At 52.2% G+C, this 25,087-nt stretch overlaps 1 protein-coding gene across 1 annotated transcript in view; it reads left to right on the forward strand.

The window, feature by feature from the left end:
• LOC140399934 (solute carrier family 22 member 6-A-like) overlaps positions 1-25,087 on the forward strand; it is a 39,381-nt gene that overhangs the window by 9,042 nt on the left and 5,252 nt on the right. Inside the window, exons 2-7 of the mRNA XM_072489421.1 lie at positions 3,169-3,272; positions 5,887-6,041; positions 9,311-9,479; positions 19,127-19,250; positions 20,732-20,847; positions 23,019-23,233. Coding sequence (XP_072345522.1) covers positions 3,169-3,272; positions 5,887-6,041; positions 9,311-9,479; positions 19,127-19,250; positions 20,732-20,847; positions 23,019-23,233 — 883 coding nt within the window. The remainder of the gene's footprint in view (positions 1-3,168; positions 3,273-5,886; positions 6,042-9,310; positions 9,480-19,126; positions 19,251-20,731; positions 20,848-23,018; positions 23,234-25,087) is intronic.

The raw sequence follows: 25,087 nt of genomic DNA on the forward strand, positions 1-25,087 counted from the left end.
AGCAGAAATGGAAAAGTATTTTTTAAAGCAAAACAATGTTTATTCCATGAACTCAAGTTAACCTTTTTAAAACATACAGTGAACATCTTAGCAACCATCAATTCAAATACAACCCCCAAAGAATACAACACTAAGTAATCCTTTAAGCTTTCCTTTTAACATCCATAAGACTTAAAACACCTTTTACCAGAAGCACATTAGGTTAAAGTCACTATTGTGATTAGTTTTAAATAACCACGATAGATTTGCACAAAATGCACCACAAAATAGAAAGTGCATGTCAGAAAGGCAAGGTCACAGTGATCATGGGGGACTTCAATATGCAGGTGGACTGGGTAAATAATACTGCCAGTGGACCCAAGGAAAGGGAATTCATTGAATGTTTACAGGAGGGCTTTTTGGACCAGCTTGTGATGGAGCCCACGAGGGAACAGGCCATTCTGGACTTAGTGTTATGTAATGAGCCAGACTTGATTAAAGATCTTAAAGTAAGGGAGCACTTAGGAGGCAGTGATCATAATATGGTCGAATTCAATCTCCAATTTGAAAGAAAGAAGGTAGAATCAGATGTAAAGGTGTTACAGTTAAATAAAGGTAACTACAGGGGCATGAGGGAGGAACTGACGAAAATCGACTGGGAGCAGAGCCTAGTGGGAAAGACAGTAGAACAGCAATGGCAGGAGTTTCTGGGAGTAATTGAGGACACAATGCAGAGGTTCATCCCAAAGAAAAGAAAGGTTATCAGAGGGGGGATTAGGCAGCCATGGCTGACAAAGGAAGTTAGGGAATGCATCAAAGCAAAAGAGAAAGCCTATAATGTGGCAAAGAGTAGTGGGAAGTCAGAAGATTGGGAAGGCTAAAAAAACAAACCGAGGATAACAAAGAGAGAGATAAGGAAAGAGAGGATCAAATATGAAGGTAGGCTAGCCAGTAACATTAGGAATGATAGTAAAAGTTTCTTTAAATACATTAAAAACAAACGGGAGGCAAAAGTTGACATTGGGCCGCTCCAAAATGACGCTGGTAATTTTGTGATGGGAGACAAGGAAATAGCTGAGGAACTAAATAAGTACTTTGCGTCAGTCTTCACAGTAGAACACATGAGTAATATCCCACCAATTCCGGAGAGTCAGGGGGCAGAGTTGAATATGGTAGCCATCACAAAGGAGAAAGTGCTAGAGAAACTAAGAGGTCTAAAAATTGATAAATCTCCGGGCCCAGATGGACTACATCCTAGAGTTCTAAAGGAGATAGCTGAAGAAATAGTGGAGGCGTTAGTTATGATCTTTCAAAAGTCACTGGAGTCCGGGAAAGTCCCAGAGGATTGGAAAATCGCTGTTGTAATCCCCCTGTTCAAGAAGGGAACAAGGAAAAGGATGGAAAATTATAGGCCAATTAGCCTGACCTCGGTTGTTGGCAAGATTCTAGAATCCATTGTTAAGGATGAGATTTCTAAATTCTTGGAAGTGCAGGGTCAGATTAGGACAAGTCAGCATGGATTTAGTAAGGGGAGGTCGTGCCTGACAAACCAGTTCTTTGAAGAGATAACAAATAGGTTAGACCAAGGAGAGCCAATGGATGTTATCTATCTTGACTTCCAAAAGGCCTTTGATAAGGTGCCTCACGGGAGACTGCTGAGTAAAATAAGGGCCCATGGTATTCGAGGCAAGGTACTAACATGGATTGACGATTGGCTGTCAGGCAGAAGGCAGAGAGTTGGGATGAAAGGTTCTTTTTCGGAATGGCAACCGGTGACGAGTGGTGTCCCGCAGGGTTCAGTGTTGGGGCCACAGCTGTTCTCTTTATATATTAACGATCTAGATGACGGGACTGGGGGCATTCTGGCTAAGTTTGCCGATGTTACAAAGATAGGTGATGGGGCAGGTAGTATGGAGGAGGTGGGGAGGCTGCAGAAAGATTTAGACAGTTTAGGAGAGTGGTCCAAGAAATGGCTGATGAAATTCAACGTGGGCAAGTGCGAGGTCTTGCACTTTGGAAAAAAGAATAGAGGCATGGACTATTTTCTAAACGGTGACAAAATTCATAATGCTGAAGTGCAAAGGGACTTGGGAGTCCTAGTCCAGGATTCTCTAAAGGTAAACTTGCAGGTTGAGTCCATAATTAAGAAAGCAAATGCAATGTTGTCATTCATCTCAAGAGGCTTGGAATATAAAAGCAGGGATGTACTTCTGAAGCTTTATAAAGCATTAGTTAGGCCCCATTTAGAATACTGTGAGCAATTTTGGGCCCCACACCTCAGGAAGGACATACTGGCACTGGAGCGGGTCCAGCGGAGATTCACACGGATGATCCCAGGAATGGTAGGCCTAACACATGATGAACGTCTGAGGATCCTGGGATTATATTCATTGGAGTTTAGGAGGTTGAGGGGAGATCTAATAGAAACTTACAAGATAATGAATGGCTTAGATAGGGTGGACGTAGGGAAGTTGTTTCCATTAACAGGGGAGACTAGGACCCGGGGGCACAGCCTTAGAATAAAAGGGAGTCACTTCAGAACAGAGATGAGGAGAAATTTCTTCAGCCAGAGAGTGGTGGGTCTGTGGAATTCATTGCCACAGAGGGCGGTGGAGGCCGGGACGTTGAGTGTCTTTAAGACAGAAGTTGATAAATTCTTGATTTCTCGAGGAATGAAGGGCTATGGAGAGAGAGCGGGTAAATGGAGTTGAAATCAGCCAGGATTGAATGGTGGAGTGGACTCGATGGGCCGAATGGCCTTACTTCCGCTCCTAGGTCTTATGGTCTTATTTACATTCTTTAGATTACAGAGAGAGACTCTAATACACCTTCTGGCTGTGACTGCAGCTGTCCAGCTTTGAAAACGTAACTAACACACACCCTGCAGCAAACAGCCTAAAACGAAAGTAAAAAGCTGACAGACAGCCCAGCTCCACTCACTCTCTGACATCACTGCAGCAATAAACACCCATTTCTTAAAGGTACTCCCACGACAGATATTTATATACACACCCATTTATAAACACCCATTTCGTAAAGGTACACTCACATGACACACCTTTCCTCACAGTTTACAAATTGAACAATTATTGGGATCTGGTCCAGTGTCCTGATCTAAATTGGGGTCTGGTACTGTAACATACTGAGGTTGTTAAGTTCTCAATGACGATCAGCTCTATTTTTTGACAGTGGGACCTGGTGTGCGACTGGAGGTCTCTGAGGAGGATCTCGCAGTCTATCTACATGGCCGGTTTGCTGACGGGTGCCATCGTCCTGGGCAGGCTTTCCGACAAGTAAGCAACCGGAGACACGGGCTTAATGAGTTTTTACGGCAATCGATGGTCGTTGTCACGGTCGCCGTTACCGAGCTTTACAATTCCAGATTTTATTCATTGGAGTTAAATTTCGCCGGCTGACCGGGGTGGGATTCGAACCCCCGTCCCGTCCCCCCGGAACACTAACCCAGGGGTCTCCGGATTACTAGCCCAGCGACGGAACCCACTCCACCACCATCTCTCCCCTTTGAGAATGGTTTGAAATGATGGTGTATGAAGACGCACAAGGAAAGGTACATCCACTGCACTGGGCGGGCCGGGTGCCAAGTCACCCAGGGGAGAGTGACGGGTGAGTGGGGCGGACAAAGTGCCATATGGGTGAAGGAGGAGGGACGGAGGAGGGACAGAGAAGGAGGTGATGAGGGCGGTGGGGGGGGGGGGGGGGTGGAGACGAGGAGGTGAGTGGAGACAGACAGAGAGAGGGGGGAGGGAGAGAGACAGAGGAGGGGGAGAGGGAGGGAGGAGGAGAGAGGGTGAGAGAGAGGGAGAGAGAGAGAGACAGAGGAGGGGGAGAGAGAGAGAGAGAGGGGGGAGAGAGGGAGGGGGAGAGAGGGCGAGAGAGACAAGGGGGTAGAGAGAGAGAGAGGGGGGGGGGTTGAGCGGGGAGGGGGAGACCGAGGGTGGGAAAGAGAGAGAGAGACTGAGAGGGCGAGAGGAGAAAGAGGACAGAGAGAGGGGGAGAGAGGGAGGAGGAGCGAGGGCGAGAGAGAGAGAGAGGGGACAGAGAGAGGGGGGAGAGAGACAGAGGAGGGAGCGAGGGGGAGAGAGAGACAGAGGAGGGGGAGAGAGATCGGGGGGACAGAGAGAGAGGGAGGGGAGTGAGAGGGAGGGGGGAGAGAGGGTGGGAGAGAGAGAGAGGGTGAGAGAGAAAGAGGACAGAGAGAGGGAGAGAGGGCGAGAGAGTGAGAGAGAGGGGGGGAGAGAGAGACGAGGAGGGGGAGAGAGAGAGGGGGGGACAGAGAGAGAGCGAGAGAGGGAGGGGCAGAGAGGGTGAGAGAGAGAGAGAAAGGGGGGTAGAGAGAGGGGAGGAGGAGAGAGGGTGGGAGAGAGAGAAACAGAGGCAGAGAGAGAGGGCGCGAGGAGAGAGAGAGAAAGAGGACGGAGAGAGGGAGGAGGAGAGGGCGAGAGAGAGAGAGAGGACAGAGAGAGGGGGAGAGAGGGAGGAGGAGAGGGCGAGAGAGAGAGAGAGAGGGGACAGAGAGAGGGGGGGAGAGAGAGACCGAGGAGGGGGGGGAGAGAGAGAGAGCGGACAGGGAGAGGGGGGGGGGAGAGAGGGCAAGAGAGAGAGGGGACAGAGAGAGGGGGGAGAGAGAGAGACAGAGGAGGGGGAGAGAGAGAGAGAGAGAGGGGACAGAGAGAGGGCGAGAGAGAGAGAAAGGGGGGGGGGGAGGAAGGGGAGAGAGGGACTGTGAGAGAGAGAGTGAGAGGACAGAGAGAGGGGGAGAGAGGGAGGGGAGAGAGGGAGGGGAGAGAGGGGTCAGAGAGAGAGGGACAGAGAGAGGGGAGAGAGAGAGACAGAGACAGAGAGAGAGGGGGAGAGAGAGAGACAGAGAGACAGAGACAGAGAGAGACAGAGAGAGAGAGAGACAGAGAGAGACAGAGCGAGAGAGAGACAGAGAGAGAGAGAGACAGAGAGAGATATAGACAGAGAGACAGAGAGAGAGAGACAGAGAGAGAGGTCGCGGAGAGAGATTCACCCAGAACGATTCCAGGGATGATGGGATTTTAGCTCCGAGATTCGGGTTGGAGAAGGAGTGGAGGAAATCGAGGGGGGGGGGGGGGGGGGGTGGCGATTTGATCAGGCCGGACAAGGATGATGACGGGTTTGGATAAGGTGAAGAAAGGAAAGCAGTTTCCCCATTGGCTGATGTTACAAGGACCCGGGTGGGGGGGGGAAGATATAAGGTTTTGAGTGAGGGGGGGGGATGTGCGGAAGAACATTTTCCCCGGCTGGAACCCGCTGCCCGCGAGTGGGGTGTAAGTGTGGACGATATAGGGCTTCCAAGGGGGACGTGGGCTGGTGCTGGAGGGAGATAAACCAATTGGGTTTACATGGGTAGCGCGGGGGGCGAGGGAACGGGCCTGACGGAATCGGCGCACGGGGGTGGGGGTGGGTGGGGGGGGTGGGACCGGCAATGGACCCAGAGGGCCGAGCGGCCTCACTCCATCAGCTAACGGCTCTGTCCTTCGATGGCTGAACTCCGCTTCCTCGCCTCCGCGCCGCTGCCCGACCCGGGGAGTGTTTCCGGCGCTTCCCGTTTCAATTCCGGCACTGAGCGGAAGCCCCCGTAAACCGGGGGACACGTCGGAGGGCGGGAGGAAGATGTTGTGTGTGTGTGTCCCCCCCCCCCCCCCCCCGTCGCTGTGACACATCAGCGCTGGCTCACGGTAATGACCGATGGCACTTAACCCCCTCGGAGTCGAAAGGTCGAACACCAATTAAATTGTTCCAAACATTAAGCACATCACCAGACAGTGACACAGCATGGAGGCGTGTGACTGAGCAATGCTTCTGTGTCGCCCTGTTGAACTCCCTCGTCGTTAACCTTGACCCTGTGTTTATTATTGTCAGGCTTGGGCGAAGAACTCTCTTGCTCTGCTCGCACTTCATGCTCGCCGTCTCGGGGACATGCAGCGCTTTCTCCACCTCCTACACCTTGTTCTGCTTCTGGCGGTTCCTCACCGGAGTGGCAATGTCGGGGAACATGCTCAACTCTTTCTCCCTCAGTAAGTGCGACATTTTGTACGATTGCCAGGCGATGACCATCTCTCCCCCCCCGCCCCCCACCCCCACTAAGAGGAAATCGAGCCCCCCCCCCCCCCCGCGCCCTTGACATTCAAAATGGCGGGCAAATGGTTTGGAAGTGATTTGAGGAAAAGGGGGTTCAGTTTGCCGTCTGTAAACAGAGAGAGCGTGCAAGGTTACGGGGAGAAGGCAGAGGGGGAGTGGGGTGCGGTAGAGAATGCTCTTTCACAGAGCCAGTGCCGACTCGATGGGCCGAAGGGCCTCCTTCTGCACCGTGAAGGTTCTCTCACATTCAGTGGCAATACCATCGCTGAATCCCCCACGATCAACATCCTGGGGGTTACCATTGATCAGAAACTGAACTGGACCCAGCCACATTAATACTGTGGCTACCAGAGCAGGTCAGAGACTGGGAATCCTGCGGAGAGTAACTCTCCTCCTGACTCCCCCCAAAGCCTGTCCACCATCTACAAGGCACAAGTCAGGAGTGAGAGGGAATACTCTCCACTCGCCTGGATGAGCGCGGCTCCCAACAACACTCGAGAAGCTCGACACCATCCAGGACAAAGCAGCCCCGCTCGATCGACACGCTAACCGCAAACATTCGCCCCCTCCACCCCCGACGCACAGCGGCAGCCGTGTGCACCGTCTACAAGACGCGCCGCAGCCACTCGCTCCTTCGGCAGCACCTTCCGAACCCGCCACCTCTACCGTCTAGAAGGACGAGGGCAGCAGCAGACGCACGGGGAACACCCCCGCCTGCGAGCCCCCCCCCTCCGAGCCGCTCACCATCCCGACTCGGAAATATATCGGCCGTTCCTTCACTGTGGCCGGGGTCAAAATCCTGGGAACCCCCTCCCTAACAGCACGGTGGGTGTACCTACACCACACGGGACTGCAGCGGGTTCAAGATGGCGGCTCACCCGCCACCTACTCGAGGGGCAACTGGGGTGGGTAATAAATACTGGGCCCGGACCGCAACACCCACATCCCTTAAATGAGTAGAGAGCTGAATTACGGGTCTTTGATTCTTCCTTTGATAAGTCCTTGCTCCCATTCCCCTCTCTCGCGAACCCTGACTGACTAATCTTGAAGGTAAGGGACTTTGTTGCCTAGCACCCTGTACGCAAGGAGTGAGGGGGGACCCCAAACCCCCAACATCTCGCTTGGTAGAAGCTGCCAATTAACTGGGTTGCAATCCTTCCACTCAATGGCAGACAACCCACTCTGTAGAATCATCCTTCCTTGTCCAAACCACACGATCATCGAATCCCGACGGTGCTGAAGGAGGCCATTCGGCCCATCGAGTCTGCCTGTGAAAGAGCACCCTTCCTCAATCACTCCCCACCCACCCAATTCCCGTTACCCCACCCAACCTGCACATCTTTGGACACTAAGGGACAATTTAGCACGGCCAATCCACCCAACCTGCACATCTTTGGACACTAAGGGACAATTTAGCACGGCCAATCCACCCAACCTGCACATCTTTGGACACTAAGGGACAATTTAGCACGGCCAATCCACCTAACCTGCACATCTTTGGACACTAAGGGACAATTTAGCGCGGCCAATCCACCCAACCTGCACATCTTTGGACACTAAGGGACAATTTAGCGCGGTCAATCCACCTAACCTGCACATCTTTGGACACTAAGGAGCAATTTATCACGGCCAATCCACCTAACCTGCACATCTTTGGCCTGTGGGAGGAAGCCGGAGCGCCCGGAGGAAACCCACGCAGACACGGGGGGAGAACGTGCAGACTCCGCACAGACAGTGACCCGAGGGGGGAAGTGAAACCCGGGTCCCTGGCGCCGTGAGGCAGCAGCGTTAGCCAACCGTGCGACCGTGCCTCCCATAAGCCCTGGGGAAGCCTGGAACTCGATCGAAAATAGGCCCGAGGCAGCACGGAGAGCGCATTCAGTGATTATCTGAGGCACAGCGGCCCAGGAATCTCCGTGTTCCTCTTGGTGAATTGAGCCTCACCCTCCCCAGATAGGAGCAGAATTCGTCATTCCAGCACCTGCTCCTCTATTCAATAGGATCATGGCTAACTGGCAGGCTAACTCCGGGAGAACAGCCTTTGCCCCCACGTCCCTTAATCGGTTAACAGCATTCCGTTAATCCCAGATCGAGAAGTTAAAGATTGATCGGGTATCGGTTGCTGTTTGTGGGAGAGAGTTTTCTAAAAGCCCCCCCCCCCCCGACCCTGAAAAGTGGTGTTAACCGTGGCGTAGAATACAGGCACCTCACTGCGGAGGGCAAAGGTCAGCCGCGATCCCTGTTCGCTGTTCAGGGAACCCCGCCACAGAGGGATTAGTGTCTGCGTGTGGGCGTCAGGCGAGGCGAGAATTGGGCTTGATTGCCCTGAACCTGTGTTCCCCTCAGGAAGGTGTTCGAGCGTTGAACTAAAAACGTTCCTGAGTGAAGGGGCCGATGATCCTGCTGCAGACCAATTCCCTCCCCCAACAGCCTGCCAGATAGGCCCAAATGGCCAGATAGGCCCAAATGGGTGGCCTGCCACCCAATGAATCTTACCCCCAAGCGTGAACTGGCATTCTTCAGAAGCAAACGTACGTCAGCCACATTTTATGGGGGGGGTGCTCCGCGTAGATGGGGGGGGGTCGTGTGGCGCAGTGGGTGGGGTTTAGCGCCCCTTGCCCCTGAGCATGAAGCCCTGGGTCCGAGGCCCACCCCAGGACCTGACGGCCCAGGGAAGATGCGTTGCTCGCCCGGCCGCAAACATGTTTGTGGGCCAGCTGGCAAACTCTCCCGGTGGCAGGTTGTAAGAGCGGGAGAGATTCCTGGTCGGCCCGGAGAGGTATTGGGGCAACTCAGAATCCTTGGCGGGTGGGGGGGGGGGTGCACACAGAAATGGTGTTCGATCTCCCCCCTCGCCCCGTTCTGGCTGAGGTGACTCCTGGCCCCGCCTCCTTGCCCTGCCTGTGGTAGACACCCCCCGACGGTCTGAGACGGATCCGCGTCCAGGTTGAAAACCAAAGAAGACCCATCGAAGCGTCAGCTCGAAGAGAATTTGCTATTGTCCGTTGCATCGAATGTGGGACTGTGGGAGGGAACCGGAGCACCCGGAGGAAACCCACGCAAACTCCGCACCGACAGTCATCCGAGGCCGGAATCGAACCCGGGTCTCTGGCGCCGTGAGGCAGCGGCGCTAACCACAGTGCCGTCCTTGTAATGGCTGCTTTCATGTATTCTGTACCTTGACCCCATCTTTGTCTTCCTGCAGAAGTCGAATGGATTGCCACGAGATTTCGAACATGTATCTCCCTCATCAGCGGTTACCTTTACACATTTGGTCAACTGTACCTGGCAGGAATGGCTTATGCGATCCAAGATTGGCGTTGGCTACAGTTCGCCGTCTCTCTCCCCTACATCATTTTCTTCCTTTACTCCTGGTAATGTCAAACGTTATTGGTGCCTTTCACAGATTGTAGCAGAAATGATCTGTCAGTACACAGGAGCATTCAGCCTATCGAGTCTGCACCGACCCTCTCTGAGAGAGTACCCTACCCAGGCCCACTCACCCCACTCTATCCCCATAACCCCACCCAACCTGCACATCTTTGGACACTAAGGGGCAATTTAACACGGTCAATCCACCTAACCTGCACATCTTTGGACACTAAGGGGCAATTTAACACGGCCAATCCACCTAACCGGCACATCCATGGACAATAAGGGACAATTTAGCACGGCCAATCCACCCAACCTGCACATCTTTGGACACTAAGGGACAATTTAGCACGGCCAATCCACCTAACCTGCACATCTTTGGACACTAAGGGACAATTTAGCACGGTCAATCCACCTAACCCGCACATCTTTGGACTGCGGGAGGAAACCGGAGCACCCGGAGGAAACCCACGCAGACACGGGGAGAACGTGCAGACTCCGCACTGACAGTCACCTGAGGCTGGAATCGAACCGGGGTCCTTGGCGCTGTGAGGCAGCCGTGCTAACCACCCGCCCAGTACCACCCAGCCCTGCCCTAATAGGGTTGGGTAGAGGAGATATTAGGAATGATATAAGAGACAATAACACCCGAGCCTTAACGTAAAAAATAGGAGCAGGCCATGGGCCTGCCCCCCCCCCCCCCACTCAATATGAACATGGCTGATACTCTATCTTAACCATACAAGCCCCTCCCCCCACCCCCTGCATGCCTGTCGATGCCTTTGGCGGTTCTTCTGAAAAGCATTCAGCGACTCAGCCTCCACAGCCTTCTGTGGTAGAGAATTCCACAGGTTCACCTGAGTGAAGAAATTTCCCCTCATCTCAGTCCCCAAAATGGCCGACCCCATCCCCGAGTGAAGAAATTCCTCCTCATCTCAGTCTCCAAAATGTCCGCCTTCTTCCCCCGAGTGAAGAAATTCCTCCTCATCTCAGTCCCCAAAATGGCCGACCCCATCCCCGAGTGAAGACATTTTTCCTCATCTTGGTTATCAAAATGGCCGACTCCTTCCCTGAAAGAAGAAAGTTCTCCTCATCTCAGTCCCCAAAATGGCCGACACCTTCCCCGAGTGAAGAAATTTCTCCTCACCTCAGTCCCTAAAATGGCCAACTCCTTCTGCGAGTGAAGAAATGTCTCCTCATCTCAGTCTCCAAAATGGCCGACCCATCCCCGAGTGAAGAAATGTCTCCTCATCTCAGTCCCCAAAATGGCTGACACCATCCCCGAGTGAAGAAATGTCTCCTCATCTCAGTCCCCAAAATGGCCGACCCCATCCCCGAGTGAAGAAATTTCTCCTCATCTCAGTCCCAAAATGGCCACCTCCTTCCCTGAGTGAAGAAATGTCTCCTCATCTCAGTCCCCAAAATGGCCGACCCCATCCCCGAGTGAAGACATTTTTCCTCATCTTGGTTATCAAAATGGCCGACTCCTTCCCCGAAAGAAGAAATTTCTCCTCATCTCAGTCCCAAAATGGCCGACTCCTTCCCGAGTGAAGAAATTTCTCCTCATCTCAGTCCCCAAAATGGCCGACTCCTTCCCCGAGTGAAGAAATTTCTCCTCACCTCAGTCCCCAAAATGGCCGACTCCTTCCCCGAGTGAAGAAATTTCCCCTCATCTCGGTCCCAAAATGGCCGACTCCTTCCCCGAGTGAAGAAATTTCTCCTCATCTCAGTCCCAAAATGGCCGACTCCTTCCCCCAGTGCAGAAATTTCTCCTCATCCCAGTCCTAAACGAACACCCCCCACCTCAACCCTCATCCTGAGCCTTGAGCCCCTTGCTCTGGACCACACACACACACACGTGAGGATTTTTTTTTTAAAGCCCCAGAGGATAAAAGATGCAAAGCCAATGCCCTCTGGTCCATCGCCATAGTTTGGAAGAGGAGGCCAATTCATCGGAAATCTTGAAGGTGTGAAGAAGTGAGCGACAACGTGGCGTGAGTAAAATGGAGCAAGCTTCAGAAACGACTGAGAAATGGTCCAGAGAAAAGAGGGCCCGAAGAGGCGCGACGTGACTGGTGAGGAAGTCAGGGCAAGGGACATTTGGGAAGGTGTGAGGGGGGTGGTGGTCAGTAAATCCCTCCGGGCGAGACAGCTTTAATGTCAAAGAAAATAATAAGTTCAGGTCCGACACATCTGGGTGCCTTGGCACACGAGTCACCAAAGGTTAGTGTGAGGAGACAGCAAGAGATTGCGAAGGCAAATGGTACGTTGTTGTTTATTGCGACGAGAATGGGATGTAAAAGTTGGGGAGGTTTTATTCCAGCTGAAGAACGTTCGCCCCCCAAGTCAGCGTAGGTTTCCTCCGGGTGCTCCGGTTTCCTCCCACAGGCCAAAGATCAACAAAGAACAAAGAACAAAGAAATGTACAGCACAGGAACAGGCCCTTCGGCCCTCCAAGCCCGTGCCGACCATACTGCCCGACTAAACTACAATCTTCTACACAAAGATGTGCAGGTTAGGTGGATTGGCCGTGCTAAATTGTCCCTTAGAGTCCAAAGATATACAGGTTAGGTGGATTGGCCGTGCTAAATTGTCCCTTAGTGTCCAAAGATGTGCAGGGCAGGTGGATTGGCCGTGCTAAATTGTCCCTTAGTGTCCAAAGATGTGCAGGTTAGGTGGATTGGCCGTGCTGAATTGTCCCTTAGTGTCCAAAGATGTGCAGGTTAGGTGGATTGGCCGTGCTAAACTGTCCCCTTAGTGTCCAAAGATGTGCAGGGTAGGTGGATTGGCCGTGCTAAATTGTCCCTTAGTGTCCAAAGATGTGCAGGTTGGGTGGATTGGCCGTGCTAAATTGCCCCTCAGTGTCCAAAGATGTGCAGGGTAGGTGGATTGGCCGTGCTAAAATTGCCCATTAGTGTCCAAAGATGTGCAGGTTAGATGGATTGGCCGTGCTAAATTGTCCCCTTAGTGTCCAAAGATGTGCAGGTTAGGTGGATTGGCAGTGCGAAATTGTCCCTTAGTGTCCAAAGATGTGCAGGTTAGGTGGATTGGCTGTGCTAAAATTGCCCATTAGTGTCCAAAGATGCGCAGGTTAGGTGGATTGGCCGTGCTAAATTGTCCCTTAGTGTCCAAAGATGTGCAGGTTAGGTGGATTGGCCATGCTAAATTGTCCCTTAGTGTCCAAAGATGTGCAGGTTAGGTGGATTGGCCGTGCTAAATTGTCCCTTAGTGTCCAAAGATGTGCAGGTTGGGTGGATTGGCTGTGCTAAATTGTCCCTTAGTGTCCAAAGATGTGCAGGTTAGGTGGATTGGCCGTGCTAAATTGTCCCTTAGTGTCCAAAGATGTGCAGGTTAGTGGATTGGTCATGCTAAATTGTCCCTTAGTGTCCAAAGATGTGCAGGTTAGGTGGATTGGCCGTGCTAAATTGTCCCTTAGTGTCCAAAGATGTGCAGGTTAGGTGGATTGGCCGTGCTAAATTGTCCCTTAGTGTCCAAAGATGTGCAGGTTAGGTGGATTGGTCATGCTAAATTGTCCCTTAGTGTCCAAAGATGTGCAGGTTAGGTGGATTGGCCGTGCTAAATTGTCCCTTAGTGTCCAAAGATGTGCAGGTTAGGTGGATTGGCCGTGCTAAATTGTCCCTTAGTGTCCAAAGATGTGCAGGTTAGGTGGATTGGCCGTGCTAGAATTGACCCTTCGTGTCCAAAGATGTGCAGGTTAGGTGGATTGGCCGTGCTAAATTGACCCTTAGTTTCCAAAGATGTGCAGGTTGGGTGGTTTGCCCATTGCTAAAACTGTCCCTGGCACCGTGAGGCAGCGGGTGCTGCCCCATTTTGCCACCCCCAGTGCACCGAGCAAGTTATTCATTCAGACCCACAGCGCTGGGATCGGCAACGCAGGCAGGGCAAGACTGCAACGCCCAAATCCGGAATGCGGCCCGGGGATGGAATCCCTGGTCTGTGCTCTTCCGCACGAGAGGAAATCTTGTCTCCAAATCCGCTCTCTGATAAACCTTTCAGAATCCGAAAGACCTCTTTTCGATCAGCCTGCGACCTTCCATTATCAAGCGATGTGTACTCTGAAATGAACTCAGACCACTTACCGCTGAACAGCTAAGAACATGTGCTGTCGCGGACTGAAGTCAACCTCTTGAGTAAATTCACCGGACACAACCTCCAAGATGAACAACTCTGAGGTTGTGTCTTATTTTTATTTATTTTTCAAATACAATAATCTTTATTTGTGTCACAAATACAGATTTTCACCCTTTTCCCCCATCCCTGCAACAAACAGCTACTCAAATATGGTCACAAACATCCCCCATCTTTTCTCAACCCCCCCCCCCCCCCCCCCCTGCAGAGCCGCTTAACTCATACTTTACCTTCTCCAACCGCAGGAAGTCGTACAGGTCACCCAACCGAGCCGCTACCCCCGGTGGCGATGCCGACCGCCACTCCAGTAAAATTTGCCGCCGCGCAATCAGAGAAGCGAAGGCCAAGACATCGGCCTTCCTCCTCTCCATGAGCTTATCTGAAACCCCAGATATCGCCCCACCAAAGGTTCCGGGTCCACCTCCTCCTCCACTATCCTGGCCAAGACCGCGAACACTCCCGTCCAGAATCTTCCCAATTTTCCGTCACCCCTAAACATGTGCGCGTGATTCGCTGGCCCCCGCCCACACCTCTCACACTCATCTGCTACCCCCTGAAAGAACCCACTCATTCTCGCCCGAGTCATACGCACCCTGTGCACCACCTTAAACTGTATCAGGCTCGATGCGGAGATGCCGGTGTTGGACTGGGGTGAGCGCAGCAAGAAGTCTCACAACACCAGGTTAAAGTCCAACAGGTTTGTTTCAAATCACTAGCTTTCGGAGCACTGCTCCTTCCTCGGAACCTCTCCATTCACCTGAGGAAGGAGCAGAGCTCCGAAAGCTAGTGATTTGAAACAAATGTGTTGGACTTTAACCTGGTGTTGTAAGACTTCTTACTGTATCAGGCTCATCCTTGCGCACGAGGAGGTCCTGTTTACCCTACGCAGTGCCTTACTCCATACTCCCCAATTGATCTCCCCTCCCAACTCCGCTTCCCATTTCTCCTTGATCTTCACCACCCGCTCGCCTCCCTGCTCCCCCAGCCACTTGTATATATCTCCAATTCTTCCCTCCCATTCCACATCCGGAAGCAGCAGTCGCTCCAGCAGCGTGTATCCCAGCAATCTAGGGAACCCCCTCCAGACCTTTCGTGCAAAGTCCCTAACCTGTAGATACCTGAACTCACACCCCCTCGGCAGCTCTACCCTCTCCCTAGTTAACTATTATCAAATTCCTAACCCTCTCCCCCACCCTGCCTTTAACTCACGCTCACCCTCTATACACACACACATATACAAGACAGACAAACAAACACAGAGGAGAAAAGAGGGGTGAGAAAATATATATTTTCTGATTTATTCATGGGAAGTGGGCAGCGAAGGCTGGGCCAGCATTTATTGCCCATCCCTAATTGCCCCTTCAGAAGACTTAAGAAACCCCTTTTAACAGAAGCACATTAGGTTTACATTCACTACTGGGAACATTTATAATTCCGAATTCATCAAATGTTCAAGAGATAGTCTTTTGATGGCAGAGAGAACAGCAGTACACCTGCTCTGTCTGGCTTCAGCTCCAACACTGAAAACGAAACTAAAACACACCCTGCAGCCTGCTCAAAAACAAAAGTAAAAAGCTTGACAGACAGCCCAGCTCCACCCACTCTCTGACATCACTGCAGTCGTAAACACCCATTTCTTAAAGGTACACTCACATGACAAGTGGCAATACTACAATGCCACTGCCTTCCCTTTGCCACCATGATGCAAGAAGGAGAGGAGCCTTTGTTTGAGATGGTTGACTTCCAGCACCTCTTCTTTCAGTCCAGGTTTTCAGTTTGAGATTTTTGTTTTCAATCCGTAATGGTTTCCACTGGAGATTCATCCAGGTCTCAATAACTCAGGTTCAGATATCAGCAGTTGGCTGGAGAAAGGGCGAGGGAGAGACAGAGGCTCGCAGTTTCTTCCCTGAGTGCCCAGAATCTGACTGTCACTTCCTGCGTCCCCTGAAAAGCATCCCGCTCGGTCAGGACCCAATCTCCGCCTGTCGCCGGGCACAATACGGCCTTTTTGCCAATTCGTTGGCCACCGGCCAACCAACAGAACCCCCTTCCAGTCTCTCTCGGGTGCCAGAAAGTCTGAGTTCTGCTGTTCAAAAGCCATATCTCCAATAGCACAGTGTACCGTTTTGCAACTCTGCTCGAGTTAAAGTTATACGTCCATTAAATATCCATGGATCAAAAATTAGTAAAATAAATGAGAAATAAGGGAACGGCCCTTACGCAAACTACACCAGTAATGGGTAACACGAGCAACTCTCCTTGATCTCGGTGGGCCACAAGATTGAAATCGCAACTCGTTCACTCGCCGTAAACCCCCATGAATAAGATTAAGTACATTTAATACACGCCAAATATTTCATATGAAGTTATAGAAAATGCTGACTCATTTCTACATTAATAGAACTGTAGGTTGGCACGGCGGCGCAGTGGTTAGCACTGCTGCCTCACGGCACCGAGGACCCGGGTTTGCTCCCGGCCCGGATCACTGTCCGTGTGGAGTTTGCACATTCTCCCCGTGCTTGCGTGGGTTTCGCCCCCACAACCCAAAGATGTGCAGGGCTAGGTGGATTGGCCGCGCTAAATTGCCCCCTTAATTGGAAAAAATGAATTGGGTACTCTAAATTTATTTATTTTCTTAAAAGAAAAAAGAACTGGCCTCAACTTCAAATGGTAAAACCAAAAGAAGTATTTACACTTTGGGTAGAGAGGGAGTGCACGGTTCTCACTCTCACTTCACCCGCCCCTCGCTTCGCAGGCGAATCACTTCAGCCAGACCAGCAGGAAAAAAAAAATACCACGCGGATGGAAATCAGCGGAATGCGGCCAACCCGCGTGGGGGGGGCAACGGTCAACAAAACGTCTCTCGTGGGGCCGCACTCAGAACCCAGATGGGCCGCATGTGGCCCCCCCCCCCCCCACCCCGGCCGCAGCTTGCCCACCTCTGAGCATGCGCCCCTCAATGGTGAGGAACCGCGGCCAATGAGTGCGGTATCTTCATGGTCCCAGCGGACAGGGAGTCAAAGCATGCTAAGAGGAAGGTCAGAGACAAGAAAAGGCCACCAGCGCCTTCAAAACGTAGCCCTTCGGGACTGAAATACTTCACCCTTTTTGTCGGGGGCTGGACTTCGATCGGACCACTTCTGGGTTGACTTGAGCTTGGGGACCCAGCAAAGGCGTTCGGCTGTGCAATTCTGCAGGGTGCAAACGTCACTGCGAACCTGTTTGCCATTAAGTCGGAGGAAGAAAGTTAAACTCTAAAGGGACAAGTTACCCATTTGAGATTGCGTGCAGTCGGGCGGGATGTCGGACTCTCGGCCTTGGCAGAATAGCGCGCACGGCAGTAAAACCACACGGACCTGAAATCCTGAACTTCAACCCCTGCCCTCGTGCCGGTCACCTTCCCTGATCCGGGGCTGGGACGATCCGGAATGTCGGTGTGGGGGGGGGGGGGGGGGGGGGGGGGGGGCGCGGGGGGGCTGGGATGTCTCCATGAAGATTGATGACATGCATGGGGTTGTCGGGAGGGCTCTTGTCACCGTTTGCACAGTGAGCGATACGGGGGATAGTGTAGGACGTAGGGACATCTGACTTAGGGACAGGAGTGAGGTCACTCAGCAACCCCCGAGCCAGTTCCACCATTCAATAAGATCACGGCCTCTCCGGTTGTCACCTTAACACCACATTCCTGTCGACCTCCGCTAACCTTTCACCCCCCTCCCCCCCCCCCCCCCCCCCCCCCACCCATTAATCGAGAAACTAGCCACCTCGGCCTTAAAAATATTCAAAGATTCCGCTTCCGCAGCCTCTCGAGGGAGAGAGTTCCAGAGACCCGCCACCCTCTGAGAGAAAACATTTCTCCTCGTCGCCATCCACAATGGGTGATCGCTTATTTTTAAACAGTGACCCCGGGTGCCAGGACAGCAGTTCTTGCACAGCAAGAGATTCGGGGACAATCGGGGAAGGGACGCAAAGCGAAATGGTATTGAGAATCGCGCCTTTGGGCAGGGCGCTAGCACAGTGGTTAGCACTGTTGCCTCACAGCTTCAGGGTCCCGGGTTTGATTCCCGGGCTCGGGTCACTGTCTGTGCGGAGTCTGCACGTTCTCCCCCGTGCCTGCGTGGGTTTCCTCCGGGCGCTCCGGTTTCCTCCCACAGTCCAAAGGTGTGCAGGTTAGGTGGATTGGCCGTGCTAAATTGTCCCTTACTGTCCAAAGATGTGCAGGTTAGGTGGATTGGCCGTGCTAAATTGTCCCTTAGTGTCCAAAGATGTGCAGGTTAGGTGGATTGGCCGTGCTAAATTGCCCCTTGTGTCGAAAGATGTGCAGGTTAGGTGGATTGGCCGTGCTAAATTGTCCCTTAGTGTGCAAAGATGTGCAGGTTAGGTGGATTGGCCGTGCTAAATTGTCCCTTAGTGTCCAAAGATGTGCATGTTAGGTGGATTGGCCGTGCTAAATTGTCCCTTAGTGTCCAAAGATGTGCAGGTTAGGTGGATTGGCCGTGCTAAATTGTCCCTTAGTGTCCAAAGATGTGCAGGTTAGGTGGATTGGCCGTGCTAAATTGTCCCTTAGTGTCCAAAGATGTGCAGGTTAGGTGGATTGGCCGTGCTAAATTGCCCCTTCGTGTCCAAAGATGTGCAGGTTAGGTGGATTGGCCGTGCTAAATTGTCCCTTAGTGTCCAAAGATGTGCAGGTTAGGTGGATTGGCCGTGCTAAATTGTCCCTTAGTGTCCAAAGATATGCAGGTTAGGTGGATTGGCCGTGCTAAATTGTCCCTTAGTGTCCAAAGATGTGCAGGTTAGGTGGATTGGCCGTGCTAAATTGTCCCTTAGTGTCCAAAGATGTGCAGGTTAGGTGGATTGACCGTGCTAAATTGCCCCTTAGTGTCCAAAAAAGATCAGGTGGGTTTACTGGGTTACAGGGATAGGGTGGAGGTATGAGCTTAGGTAAGGTGCTCTTTCCAAGGGCCGGTGCAGACTCGATGGGCCGAATGGCCTCCTTCTGCACTGTTGGGTTTCTATGGTTCTATGATTCTTTCACAGTACTGCAGTTAAATTTATTTAACAATGGGTGGTTCGGTGGCACAGTGGTTAGCACTGCTGCCTCACGGCGCCAGGGACCCGGGTTCGATCCGACCCCGGGAGACTGTCTGTGCGGAGTTTGCGCGTTCTCCCCCCGTGTGTGCGCGGGTTTCCTCCGGGTGCTCCGGTTTCCTCCCACAGTCCAAAGATATGCAAGTTAGATGGATTGGCCGTGCTAAATTACCGCTTAGTGTAACAAAGATGTCCAGGTTAGGTTACGGGATAAGGCAGGGGAGTGGGCCTGGGCAGGGCGCCCCTTCAGTGCAGGCTCGATGGGCCGAACGGCCTCCTTCTGCCCCGTGGGGGATTCTATGATTCCATGAAGCTCCCTTTCCGCTGAGTTACCTGAAATCGCCTGAGAGAATGTTTGCTGTTGAGGTAATAATAATAATAATCGTAAGTATCGGCATTCCTGCTCACCCAGGTGGTTCCCGGAGTCCGCCCGCTGGCTCATCCTAAACGACAAGGCCGACGTGGCCCTGAAGCACCTGCGGAGGGTGGCGAAGCTGAACGGCAAGGAGGCGGAAGGGCAAAAGCTCACCACCGCGGTAAGCGGCGATTGTGGGGGGGGGTTTCAAAAAAGGGTAACGTTTTCACGCTCGTTCAGTAACACCAACCTCAGCCACCTCAGTCTGGTTCACCCCCGTTAAACCAGAAGTGTGGTGCCCTTGCACCCATTCCCCCTCTTCGATTGGCGAAGGTCATCGATCGGAAGAGAACTGCCGAAAGGATTGGTGGGGGGGGCGACGAGGACAAATCAGTAGCTTGCGAAAAAAATAGTTGAGCACATCGTACAGACTCCAACTCGAACGATTATTTCTCTAATGAGGCGGGGGGGGGGGGGGGGGGGTGTGTCTACCATTTAGCTCACCAAGCCCATTCTGCTCACTATCTCATCGGTCTTTCCATGTGACTCCAGTCAGAAGGTACTCGCAACCGTTCCGTTAAGACCTGCTCTGTCTTGCTCCTGGTGCAATGGACCCTGCTTTGACATCCCACATTTTTTTTATACAATGCCGCGGTCATCCTAATAGATGAAATTATTTTTAAAATATATATTTAGAGTACCCAATTATTTTCTTTTCCAAATTTAGGGGGCAATTTAGCACGGCCAATCCACCTAACCTGCAAATCTTTGGACACTAAGGGACAATTTAGCGCGGCCAATCCACCCAACCTGCACATCTTTGGACACTAAGGGGCAATTTAGCACGGCCAATCCACCTAACCTGCACATCTTTGGACACTAAGGGGCAATTTAGCACGGCCAATCCACCTAACCTGCACATCTTTGGACACTAAGGGGCAATTTAACACGGCCAATCCACCTAACCTGCACATCTTTGGACACTAAGGGGACAATTTAGCACGGCCAATCCACCCAACCTGCACATCTTTGGACACTAAGGGGCAATTTAGCACGGCCAATCCACCTAACCTGCACATCTTTGGACACTAAGGTGCAATTTATCACGGCCAATCCACCTAACCTGCACACCTTTGGACACTAAGGGACAATTTAACACGGCCAATCCACCTAACCTGCACATCTTTGGACACTAAGGGGCAATTTAGCACGGCCAATCCACCCAACCTGCACATCTTTGGACACTAAGGGACAATTTAACACGGCCAATCCACCTAACCTGCACATCTTTGGACACTAAGGGGCAATTTAGCACGGCCAATCCACCCAACCTGCCCATATTTGGACACTAAGGGACAATTTAGCACGGCCAATCCACCCAACCTGCACATCTTTGGGCTGTGGGGGTGAAACCCACGCAGACACCGAGAGAACGTGCAAACTCCTCACAGACAGTGACCCAGGGCTGGGATCGAACCGGGTCCTTGGCGGCGTGAGGCAGCGGTGCTAACCACTGCGCCACCCTGTGGATGGATGAAATTTGAAAGAGGAGGACGCCGTGGATCAAATTCATGGTTGAGGACTGTAATAAAAAGGAGAGGCTTAGTAATGATGTATCGTGTGTGTGTGTACGTGTGTGTATGTGTACGTGTGTGTCCACAGATTCTCAAGTCAACGATTGAAAATGACCAGTTGGTCGCCACGAAAAGGCGCAGCGTGCTCGACCTGTTCAGGACCCCGGCCATCCGCAAGATCACCTGTTGTACCATGCTTGTCTGGTAGGTTACTGGGGAATGGGTGGAGGGTTTTGTAACTTGAGCCAAGGTTAGCAAATGGGCGTGACGGGAATCTCCCAACTCGGTTAGCAAGCAAAAGGCCCTCATAATGCCAGAGGGAACGGTGCAGCAGGAGGGGAAGGGAGAGGGGCGTCACCTTAGGCCTTTCAGGGATAGCAGCATGGCATCAATCGGAGGGAAGTGTGTCACGTCATCCAGCTTCAGTCTGGCTTTTTACCTTCAGCGGAGCGCGTGCGCACAGCTCTGACGTCATTCTATCCATGTACATCTGTTCCCCATGTGCCTCGAATGAATAAATTAACCTTCAACATGTTTGCACAATTCCTTAAGAGTGATGGCCGCCTTTATATCATCACAGAAGCGAGGGGCAGCCCGTTAAAGGCCGGGGGTGTTAGAAGGAGATTTGGCCATCACTGATATTGCTGTCCACTTGCCCAGGAGGCGGGCAGGAGTAGCAAGTCCTGCGGCGATGGGCCAAGTTGCAACTGGGTCACAGGGGCTCAGATTAATAATAATAATCGCTTATTGTCACAAGTAGGCTTCACTGAAGTTACTGTGAAAAGCCCCGAGGCGTCAAATTCCGGAGCCTGTTCGGGGAGGCCGGGACGGGGAATTGAAGCCGCGCCGCTGGCCTCGTTCCGCATTGCAAGCCAGCTGTTTAGCCCACTGTGCTGGTTTGTGCCAGATTGCCACGGCGTCGTTGGGTAGGGTGCTCTTTCCAAGAGCCGGTGCAGACTCGATGGGCCGAATGGCCTCCTTCTGCACTGTAAATTCTATGATAATCGATGATTAATCTAGGACAAAGGTTCGGCACAACATCGTGGGCCGAAGGGCCTGTTCTGTGCTGCATTTTCCTATGTTCTATGTTACCAGGACCTAAAGGTGCGACTACTGGCCTCGGAGAACAACCTGAAGCTGGGGACCCTTTCCCCAGGCCTCAGGCCTTTTGAGTTCAGCACCTCGAAAGCCCGAGGAACTGTGAACCCTCGGAAATGGCGGTTGAAGATGACGTTTTGCGCCCTCGCAGCTGTTCCGAGGATTGGGAAGGCACAATGCCAAGCTCTTGGGGCATCACACTGTTGGCCACACGTGTGGTGTCCGAGGTTGGGAGAGCTGCCTCCGAACTCATTGCCATTAGATGTTGAGGGGTTTGAGCCCATCTGTGAACGAGGCCTTCGACCAGTTTTGCATGTTATTGGTTAAGATTCATTCTGAAATCAGCAGTAATATAATGGGGGGTGCGTACAATGAATCTTCCTGTCTTTGTGATGTGGGGTCTGGAGGCACATGTTATGGGGGGAGGGCAGCACCAGGGGGATGAGAAACATAGCCATGAACGAATGGCGGAGCAGACTCGATGGGCCGAATGCTCTAATTCTGCTCCTTAAAAGTATTGACAGGCAGAGAGATCTAGGTGTACAGGTCCACAGGTCACTGAAAGGGGCAACACAGGTGGAGAAGGTAGTCAAGAAGGCATACGGCATGCTTGCCTTCATCGACCGGGGCATTGAGTGTAAGAATTGGCAAGTCGCGTTGCAGCTGTATAGAACCTTAGTTAGGCCACACTTGGAGTATAGTGTTCAATTCTGGTCGCCACACTACCAGAAGGATGAGGAGGCTTTAGAGAGGGTGCAGAAGAGATTTGCCAGGATGTTGCCGGGTACGGAGGGCATTAGCTATGAGGAGCGGTTGAATAAACTCGGTTTGTTCTCACTGGAACGAAGGAGGTTGAGGGGAGACCTGATAGAGGTCTACAACATTATGAGGGGCAGAGACAGAATGGATAGTCAGAGGCTTTTCCCCAGAGTAGAGGGATCAGTTACTAGGGGGCATAGGTTTAAGGTGAGAGGGGGAAAGTTTAGAGGAGGTGTATGAAGCAAGTTTTTTACACAGAGGGTAGTGGGTGCTTGGAGGGTGCCTCCTCGTTGCCGGAGGAGGTGATGGAAGCAGGGACGATAGTGACATTTAAGGGGCATCTTGACAAATACATGAATAGGATGGGAATAGAGGGATACGGACCCCGGAAGGGTAGGGATTTTTAGTTTAGACGGGCAGCATGGTCGGCACGGGCTTGGAGGGCCGAAGGGCCTGTTCCTGTGTCGTACTATTCCTTGTTCTTTGTTCTTCTTTGATTCCGCTTTCTGCCGCTCCAGGTTCTCGACCAGCTTTGCATATTACGGGTTGGCGATAGACCTACAGGGGTTTGGAATGGACATTTACCTCATCCAGCTGATCTTCGGGGCCGTGGACATTCCGGCCAAGGCCATTGGCTTCGCCTCCATGAGTCTGATCGGGAGACGGTTCACGCAAGGCATGTCCCTCATCCTGGCGGGGAGCATCATTCTGGCAAACATCTTTGTCTCAAACGGTACGGCTTTATAATGACGCGTCTCCTCTGTCCCCCAGCCCCCGGATCCAGGAGGGGACAGTGCCACCCATCGCACATGGAAAATCGGAGCAGGAGGAGGCCATTCGGCCCTTCGAGCCTGCTACGCCATTCGATATGATCATGGCTGATCACCCAACTCAATAGCCTAACGCCGCCTTTCCCCCATATCCCCTTCCTCCCCAGTGTTATATCGAACTGCTTCTTGAAAACATAACGTTTTGGCCTCAACTACTTCTTGTGGTAGCGAATTCCACAGTCCGCCCCTCTCTGGGTGAAGACATTTCCCCTCACCTCTGTCCGAAATGGTCTCCCCCGTATCCTCAGACTGTGACCCCCTAGTTCTGGACTTCCCCCACCATCGGGGACATCCTTCCTGCCTCTACCCTGTCCAGTCCTGTCAGAGTTTTAGAGTTTTCTATGAGATCTCCCCCTCATTCTTCTGAACTCCAGCGAGAACAATCCTCACCGACTCAATCTCTCCTCGTCCGTCAGTCCCGCCATCCCAGGAATCAGTCTGGTGAACCTTCGCTGCTCTCCCTCGAGAGCAAGAACATCCTTCCTCAGAGAAGGAGACCAGAACTGCCCACAATACTCCAGGTGTGACCTCACCAAGGCCCTGTGCAATTGAAGCAACACATCCCTGTTCCTGTACTCGAATCCTCTCGCTATGAAGGCGACCATACCATTTGCCTTCTTTACCGCCTGCTGCATGCTTACCATCAGCGCCTGGTGTACGAGGACACCCAGGTCTCGCTGCACGCTCCCCTCTCCTCATTTATGGCCATTCAGATAATAATCTACCTTTCCGTTTTTGCCTCCAAAGCGGACAACCTCGCATTTGTACAAATTATACTGAATCGGCCGACCACCGGAGGGTCACCGATACCTCTGGAAGCACATGGACGTGTGAATCAGGAGCCAGGACACTCGGCCCCTCGAAGCTGCTGCAATGTGCATTTGAGATCATGCCTGACCTGTTTGCAATCTCAGCTCCCTAAACCCATCTCATCAGGAATCGGTGTTTAAGTTAAAGCACAAAGGGACTTGGGAGTCCTTGTTCACGATTCTCTTAAGGTTAACGTGCAGGTTCAGTCGGCGGTTAGGAAGGCAAATGCAATGTTAGCATTCATGTCGAGAGGGCCAGAATACAAGAGCAGGGATGTACTTCTGAGGCTGTATAAGGCTCTGGTTAGACCCCCATTTGGAGTATTGTGAGCAGTTTTGGGCCCCGTGTCTAAGGAAGGATGTGCTGGGGCCTTGGAAAGGGTCGAGAGGAGGTTCACAAGAATGATTCCTGGAATGAAGGGCTTGTCGTGCGAGGAACGGTTGAGGACTCTGGGTCTGTACTCGTTCGGAGTTTCGAAGGATGAGGGGGATCTTATTAAAACTTACAGGATACTGCGAGGCCCGGATAGAGTGGGCGTGGAGAGGATGTCTCCACTTGTAGGAAAAACTAGAACCAGAGGACACAGCCTCAGACTGACGGGACGATCCTTTAAAACAGAGATGAGGAGGAATTTCTCCAGCCAGAGGGCGGTGAATCTGTGGAACTCTTTGCCGCAAAAGGCTGTGGAGGCCAAATCACTGAGTGTCTTTAAGACAGAGATAGATAGGTTCCTGATTAATAAGGGGATCGGGGGTTATGGGGAGAAGGCAGGAGAATGGGGTTGAGGAAATATCAGCCATGATTGAATGGCGGAGCAGACTCGATGGGCCGAGTGGCCTAATTCTGCTCCTATGTCTTATGGTCTAACACCAGGAAATTCTCATCAGTTAATCACTTTGTCCAAAATGTCAGACAGTAACAGTTCTCCTCGTCTGTCACCCGTACAG

The sequence above is a fragment of the Scyliorhinus torazame genome, chromosome 24 (assembly GCF_047496885.1).
Source record: "Scyliorhinus torazame isolate Kashiwa2021f chromosome 24, sScyTor2.1, whole genome shotgun sequence".
In the NCBI taxonomy this organism is placed as follows: Eukaryota; Metazoa; Chordata; class Chondrichthyes; order Carcharhiniformes; family Scyliorhinidae; genus Scyliorhinus; species Scyliorhinus torazame.